Raw genomic sequence first — 8,535 nt, forward strand, 5'->3', positions numbered from 1 at the left:
CAGCTTCTTTGCAGAATATGGTCGGAAGAAAGCATGCCTGACGATTGGAATCTCAGTGTACTCTGCCGAATACACAAAAAGGGAGACCCCACAATTTGAGCCAATTACCGTGGGATAAGCCTCCTCAACATCGCGTATAAGGTTCTGTCGAGCGTACTGTGTGAAAGACTAAAGTCCACCGTCAACAAACTGATTGGACCTTATCAGTGTGGCTTTAGACCTGGAAAATCAACAACAGACCAGATATTCACCATGCGCCAAATTTTGGAGACGACTCGTGAAAAGAGGATCGACACACACCATCTCTTTGTCGACTTTAAAGCTGCTTTCGACAGCACGAAAAGGAACTGCCTTTATGCCGCGATGTCTGAATTTGGTATCCCCGCAAAACTAATACGGCTGTGTAAGTTGACCTTGAGCAACATCAAAAGCTCCGCGGGGATCGGGAAGGACCTCTCCGAGCTGTTCGATACCAGACGAGGTTTCAGACAAGGTGACTCACTCTCGTGTGATTTCTTTAACCTGAACCAGCATTAACAGCAATAACAATGTCAGCCTTGAAATACAACGCAGAATCACTCTTGTCAACAGGTGCTACTATGGACTAAGTAGGCAATTGAAAAGTAAAGTCCTCTCTCGACGAACAAAACCCAAACTCTACAAGTCTCTCATCTTTCCCGTCCTACTTTACGTTGCAGAAGCGTGGACGATGTCAACATCCGATGAGACGGCACTAGGAGTTTTCGAGAGAAAGGTTTTGCGGAAGATTTATGGTCCCTTAAACATTGGCAACGGCGAGTAACGCAGGCTGTTCCATCGCCATGAGCTGTATGTGTTGTTCAACGACATTTCAGCGAATAAAAAGACAGTGGCTACGCTGGCTAGGTCATGTTGTTCGAATGGAGGAAAGTGCTCCAGCTCTGAAAGTATTCGATGCAGTACCCGCTGGTGGAAGCCGAGGAAGAGGGAGACCTCCACTCCGATGGAAGGACCAGGTGGAGAGGGACCTGGCTTCGCTTGGTATAACCAATATCTCGTTTTTCAAAACTCGAAAAGCAAATTCGCTCGTTTTCATATTCATTTTCATTTTCACCTTCACCAGGATTCCAGAACCTGCCGAAATATGAACATTTCAGATATATTACGATGGAATCAACCTATAGGCTAAAGAATATGCCTGTATGAACTGTGTGATAAGTGCCTTATTAATGTTCAGCTAATGGTTTAAATACAGAATGTCTTGCCTTTTAAAATAATATTTCACTTTAATAATCGTTTTCATGTATCTTATTTTTAGTTTTTAAGCTTGATACAATTATTCCGGTTGGATATAATTTCCGCACAGACAAAAACTGTCTAATCCTCCACAACTTGTATATAAGCCTTAACTGTGGCCTTATAATCGTTGTAGGCTGCAACGGAAATTTTAAGCAAGTAATCACCCGTCGGCATAGGAAGTAGTTGTAGTTGTTCAGTTTTCAACACCATATCCTTGACAATAATATCATGCTGGAATTTATATTAACAAAAATAGCATTCGAATATTTTTTTACATTTTTATAACACAGTACTTACGTCGAATGGGCAAGTGTGATTGATGTTTGAATAGATCTCTATGGTGTCCATCAACAATTTGCCAAAAGGTACACGTTTTTTATTTTTAAGAAAACTACAAAAGTCCACGGTTATGTTAAACATGAAAGGGCGATAACCATTCGCCCTTCTATAAACATCCAGGTTAACGGTGACATTATTCACGGGCACTTGGAAAAGTTGAACATGCAGGAAAAGCGCAACAGTGTTGCGGGACAAAGCTTTAAGCTTGCATTGTCGGAAATCTGCGAAGGGTTTGTCGTAAGCAACACACTTCAAATTTGTAAATTTTATATATGCAATCATCACTGGCAGTTGAATGAGCATATTAAAGGCTACAATCAATTTTAAATTTTTTAGAATTCTCATTTTGATCACAACATACTGAATGTGACACTGTTTGTATAATGAATTGCGCTTGTAGAGCTTTCAATAAACGATAATGCGAGGCATTTTCGTCTACAGTATACTAACTTTAATTATAACTCTTTTAGACCAACTAAATATGTTTCTATTTAAAAACAAATTATATAGAAATTATTCACTTTCTCTTTGCTTTGAAACCCTTTGCTGAAGAAGGTGCAAGCTGTTAAAGTTTTGTAAATTGAGTTTTTGAGAGTGGTTATTGGAGTGCCAAAAATGTTTAGCATTAATTAAGCGGAGTTAACTGTACTTGATTACTTACAAATAATTTTAAATAAATGTTTTATAATAAGCATTAATTATGGCAAGTTAATGATACTTCGTTTACATGTTTTGCATTTATAATACATTTATTTACAATCGGTGGACCTTTATCTACATAATTATTCAGCATAACTGCTATAATTATTTTATAATTGAAATGCTGCTAAATTATTTAAAGGTTCATAGTTTTAGGTTCAAAAACAAAAAACAACAACGTTTCACAAACAATAATTATGGACCTTTGTCTCAGATCAGTAGTTTTAACTAAATTGATTTCAAGGTTTTCTAGGCATTTCATCTAATCATACCAAAGTTGTTGGTCTCAATGTGACGCCACCTCAGCTTTTTTATTTTAAATGGAGGAAGTGAACTGAAAAGTGAAGCGTATTTAACGCTCCAGTACTGGTGTGCTGAATTTCGTTTAAATGGTACCAGTATAAATGATGCATCCCGATCAGATAGGCAGCAAGAACCTGTAATGCCAGAAAACAGCGCGAACATTTGTGAAATTGTGATGGGTGGCCGTATAAGGAAATCGAGTGAGTGAGTAACCTTCTTTGGCATCTCAAAGGAATGTATAGATCATATAATTCACGATATTTGTCCAAAACTAATCTAGTTCGTCTAAAAAACAAAACTAATCTGATTCTTTACACAAGTCAGTCCTCTTTTCCTTAATATGTACATTCCTTATTTGTAGATTACAACGTGTAATTTTTCATGGAATTCGGGAGGAAGACAATGTTCGGCATAAACAGTCGGTTTCACATTTAAGTGCAAAACAGGTAAGGAAGGGTTAAGTTCGAGTGAAACCGAACATTTTATACTTTCGCAATTTATTTATTTAATTTGATTAAAATAACACACAATTTTACCCACATATTCTGCATAAAGTCGATTAGAAAACAAGAATCCGTATACATAGTATATGGGGGCTGGGTAACACGATGCACCGATTTCAACTCTTTTTGCCACCTAGCTGCATTCTATCCAAGATTATATGCGCACTATATTTTGCTGATATATCTCACATATCAACCGACATATATGGAATAAAGTCCAATTACAGTTTGAAACTGCAAATATTAGGTATATGGGAGCTAGGGTGAGATTTCACTCATTTTTGCCACTGAGACACACTATAAGAAAAAAAGAGTTCCACTGGACTACGTTAAAATATCTGAGGGACTTACTGTTTAGTCCAAACAAATTCTCCTCTGCATTACTCTCCAAAAAGTAATAGAGAGGTAATGCAGAGGAGACAAACCACCCCAACTTCATTTATCACCGATCACCCTTTTCCACACAAGAAGAAAAAAGTGAACAAGTGAACAATTCGAATAACAATACCCGCGCTTCTAAGTGAAAGCACACGAAACCCAAAAACCCGCGCTTTATAATTTAAAGTGTAATAATACCTAAGACAGACATATGGTTTCCATACTATTATATGTACTACAATAAAAGCTCAAGAAACCATATACCAGCATAGTGACACACATGTAGTATATTGTACTATGTTTACATCCATCAGCTGAAACAAATAAATTCAAGCAAAATATAATTATGAATAACAGGCAGGAAAATTGATCCTGACTTAGTTATAACTTCAAGCAATCTTAAAATATTATTGTCCAACATAATATTTACATATTACATATTATTACATACATATTACATATTTTTCACATCATTTTTTTTTTCAAATTTTGTTTTTTGATTTAAATTTTTTTTGAATTTAATTTATTTTCTGTATGTCAAAATGTCAGAAAACATATGATTGTGGCAGAAGAGCTTAAAGCTTTCGGTGTGTTCAATGCAATCCATTGTAGTACATTTCACAACACCACAAAATTTCAGTGGTTTCTAGAACTCTATTGTAGTACGGAACACCATTTGCTTTCAAACAAAATTCGGAAAACCGGTGATACACATGTGGTTTCTGAAGCATACTACAATGTATACTATGTACATGTCTGTCTCAGCTATAATACATTAAAAACACGCACTTTAAGTGAAGTGTAATAAGAACAAATAACTTAAAGTGAAACAATAAACTCACAAAACACAAACCCACAAACCAAAGTATAAATAAAGAAGGAAGAGGAATCCGCACAACAAAATACACCCATCACAACACGAAGCAAAAATACATCAAATGCAACATAAAAGAGAATTATCCAACAGGTCAATATAGTTACGATATACTAACACTAAATTCTAACTAATAAGAATATAAAACAATTTACAAATATTGTCAACCCATACACCCATATAAATAAACTAAATTTATAAAGGTTACACTAAAACCCACAACTAACTCTTTTCTTCAAACGGATCGGCCTCATCGTCGACTTAACTCGACACTTACCTATAGTTTCGTTAAAATATTTATTAGAAGCATTGAGGTTCTCATGTTCGATACATGGGGCCTTGAAAACTTTTGGTCCGATTTCGGCGATTTCTAGAAGGGCGATCACTAGTGTTTACTTTATGTATTGTAAAGTAAACGGATTCAGATCGTCTTCAAAATTCTGTTTTTTTCACAACATATAATTGAGATGCAAGGGAAATATTACAAACCGAATTTTATTGAAATTGGTGGAGTAGTTTCGGAGACATAGTTTTTGACCGATAAGTGGATAAGCCACGCCCATTTAAAATTGTGTACACAAATTTCAGTGAAGCTCTTCGGTACCATCTTTATTATGAAATTTAAGGTTTCTAGAGTTTTTCTTAAGTAGTTTTCAAACTAAATTTTGTATGGGAGGTGGGCGTGGTTATAATCCGATTCCCTCCAATTTTAGACATTATAAGGAAGGACCTGAAGGGAACGACTCTAGAAAGTTTGGTTTATACAGCTTTATTGGTTTGCGATTTGTGGGCGAGGCCCAAATATTGCCCTCCCTAATGTGATATTCTGTTCCAAATTTTACTTTCATAACTTTATTTTGTGGCTTAGTTATGTCACTTTATTAGTTTTCGGTTTTCGCCATTTTGTAGGCGTGGCAATGGACCGATTTCGCCCATTTTCAATACCATCCTCCACAGGGTGCCAAGGAATATGTGTACCAAGCTTCATTAAGATATCTCAGTTTTTACTCAATTCGATTTACATATAAAATTCCCCGCTTAAGAGCCTCCGCTCAAGTGCCTTTCCCGCTTAAATGCCTGTAATAAGCGCTGACCATTATCGGAAGGAAAACACATACATAGTTTTAAATGATTTTTTTTTTCATATTTAGTGTTATTAATAAGAATTTTTGTTATATAAAATTCATTCTAAAAGAAAAAAATATTATATCGAAGTAATTGAGAAAAAGTTTGGCAAGTAGCTAGAGGCACTTATGCGGGATTCATTTAAGTGCCTTCCCCGCTTTATTTTCTCCAAATTATTGCATGTTAAGAAGTGGTACTTAAGTGGGGATTACGATATATTCTGTACAAAAAAGTCACATGGTGTTTTAAAATCTGTTCATTAGTTTTAAAGTTATGGCGGTTCGAAAATTTTTTTACAAAAAACTTTGGCCCCTTATAATATGGCAACCCCGCGTTACACAGACCTAAAACCATATGTTTTATTTTAGGTTTTACATGTACTATAAGATATATCTTTGCCAAAGAAAATAAAGAACTTTTTTTTCAAGTGGCTTTTTTTCCAGAGAATGCCCCATATGCGATAATCGTTGACAATTGCATGAGGATATAGAATTCGGTAATAACTACAAGCGTGGTTCCTAACTTCATTTTGTTAAAGTAAAACACAACTAAACGATTCATCGAAACTCAAAACTCCTGCAGGGTATCGTGTTCAAAATTAATTTTGGACATTGCATAGTATAATTGATATGCAAAATTCATTTGATCATTTATTTTGATAAGAAAATTTATTCATTAGAAAAAAAAACAATAATTTATACAAGTAAGGAAAGGCTAAGTGCGGATGGAACTAAACGTTGTATACTCTTTCAATTTACAAAGCTGAATGCAAGTAAATACATATTTCCAGCTGTTGGCAAAACTTTGTATTAAATAAAGTTAATTAAATGAATATATATATTCGAAATTGTAATTAAGATTTAGCATCATATTAACTTTTAACTTATAAATTAAGTTGTAAATTTAACTACAACCGAACTTAACATACTCAAATCAATATTTTCGTCATATTAGTGCTAAGATTTTATTACCTTATAACATAATCTTTATCGAAATACATGCGATAAATACTGAACTAAAGAGATTAAATTACAATAAATATATTGGAGATAGAGGGGCCACACAAAGGCTGGTCCAGACTGATTTCATTCAGACTAAGCACTTAATCATTTTATATTAAGGAAACATGTTCAATTAATTACTTTGAAATATCTAACTATCGACTAATATAAATGGTATGTGAAGTTAACTGGAAAGGTGAAAATCAAAAAAATTGGAGATATATATTTATTTCGGAGCTAGAGCTAAAATCTGGACTTTTGCTTTGTAATTGAACTATAATATCCATGAGTAACTCAACGTTTGATCGACACATAAAAGTAGCCAATAATATCGAATATGTTCTATGTACTAAATGGGGGATGAGAACTTTTGGACCGATTTCACCTATTATCGGCACAAAACGACAACATATCTAATGCAATATATTCCACAATTTAGTTGATGTGAGATATTGACGGATATATACGGTGTGAAGCCAAAGAGCCAGTTTTAAAATTTTTTATTAGGCTTATGGGGGTGGGGGAATTACTGGGAAAATGATATAATTTCGCTAATATTAAATGTTAAAATCCTATCAAAGACACTGCAGCACTCAGATTAGGTATCTAGGACCCGAAAAAGGTGTAAGAGGGCTGCTATATATATTTCTGGCCTAATAATGAAAATAGGAATATTTATCAACGAAAATGGTTTTATTGTTTTTCAAAATATTCTCCATCAAGATTTATACACTTTTGCTCAAACCAATTTTCGAAGCACTTTTTTTGAGCCTTTTTTTGAGCGATTGTCAAATTGTGCGGGATCCAACGAGAACAAAGTCATGTTACATGACGGTCTTGCATTATCAGTTCACGTACGGCATCGATGTTTTCTGGAACAACGGCTGTTTTTGGACGACCTTCACGGAATTCGTCTTTGAGCCAGTTTTTCACAGTGCTATAGGATGGTGCTTCATAGCCATACAAAGATTTTAATTCATCGATGCACTCTTGTCGCGATAATCCACGTCGAAAGTTGTGAAAAATGATCGCACGAAAATGTTCACGAGTTAATTCCATTTTTTGGCCGAGATGATTTTTTTAATTCCCTGTAAATAAAACAATTCACGATTAAATGACAAAACGTTCTGAGTGATGTTATGCTAAAAAATGTCAAACTTTCCAATGTCAGATTGCACCTGGCAACACTTAGTGTTGCCTAGGACAGAAATATATATAGCAGCCCTCGTAGTCCATTTGTTCTTACAGAACTAATATGTAATAAGAAAAGGCTAAGTTCGGGATTAATCGAACATTTTATAATCGAGCAAATCTTATTTCGATTTAATTATGGTCGAGTAGTTTCTCGGATATAAAGTTTGGGCGTTGACAGTTGTGGTTTTCAACATAAACTTTGTATAGGGCTTGACATTATTATTATTCCTCTACCTGTTGCACATATGTATGTATCGATCTTATATTTCCAAACATTGTAGAATCCAACCGAAATTCGTAAAAGATATTCGCCAGTTGGCGCAGGTAGTGATTGAAGATGTTCAGTCTTGAGCACCATATCCGTGAAGTTAAAGTCATGCTAGAAATGAAATAATTCAGTGAAATATTAAATATTAACTAATAAAAAATAAATAAAATATTAACTAATTTAATGACATGAAATCTTACATTGAACGGACAAGAGTGGTTTAGATTTGAGTATGATTCCTTTCTATCCATTAACAACTTGGTAAATGGTATTCGCTTTGTGTTTTAATAGAATTGACAAAAATTTGTTCTTCTATTAAATATGAAAGGACGAAAGCCATTCGCCTTTTTGTATAAGTCGAAATTAACTGTAATATTATTCACGGGTATTGGAAAAAACGTACGTGTACGGAAAGTGCAACTTTATTGCAAGACAAAGCTTTAAGCTAGCAGTGTCGGAAATCCAGGAAGCTTTTATCATAGTTCACACACTTCAAATTCGTAAACTTCATATAGGTTGTGAATTTAATAAGCTCAGCTGATATATATTTTTCAGCAGCGATATCTTTATAAA

At 34.5% G+C, this 8,535-nt stretch overlaps 1 protein-coding gene across 1 annotated transcript; it reads right to left on the minus strand.

Moving 5' to 3' along the window:
* Window positions 1-1,356: 1,356 nt before the first annotated feature.
* LOC105220393 (uncharacterized) lies at window positions 1,357-1,920 on the minus strand. Its single transcript, XM_029045781.1, has 2 exons — window positions 1,576-1,920; window positions 1,357-1,509 (listed from the first exon to the last, which is right to left on the minus strand). The coding sequence occupies exons 1-2, from the start codon at window positions 1,918-1,920 to the stop codon at window positions 1,357-1,359; spliced, it is 498 nt and encodes a 165-aa protein (XP_028901614.1).
* Between the last annotated feature and the right edge of the window lie 6,615 nt (window positions 1,921-8,535).

The sequence above is a fragment of the Zeugodacus cucurbitae genome, chromosome 4, assembly GCF_028554725.1.
Source record: "Zeugodacus cucurbitae isolate PBARC_wt_2022May chromosome 4, idZeuCucr1.2, whole genome shotgun sequence".
Classification (NCBI taxonomy): domain Eukaryota; kingdom Metazoa; phylum Arthropoda; class Insecta; order Diptera; family Tephritidae; genus Zeugodacus; species Zeugodacus cucurbitae.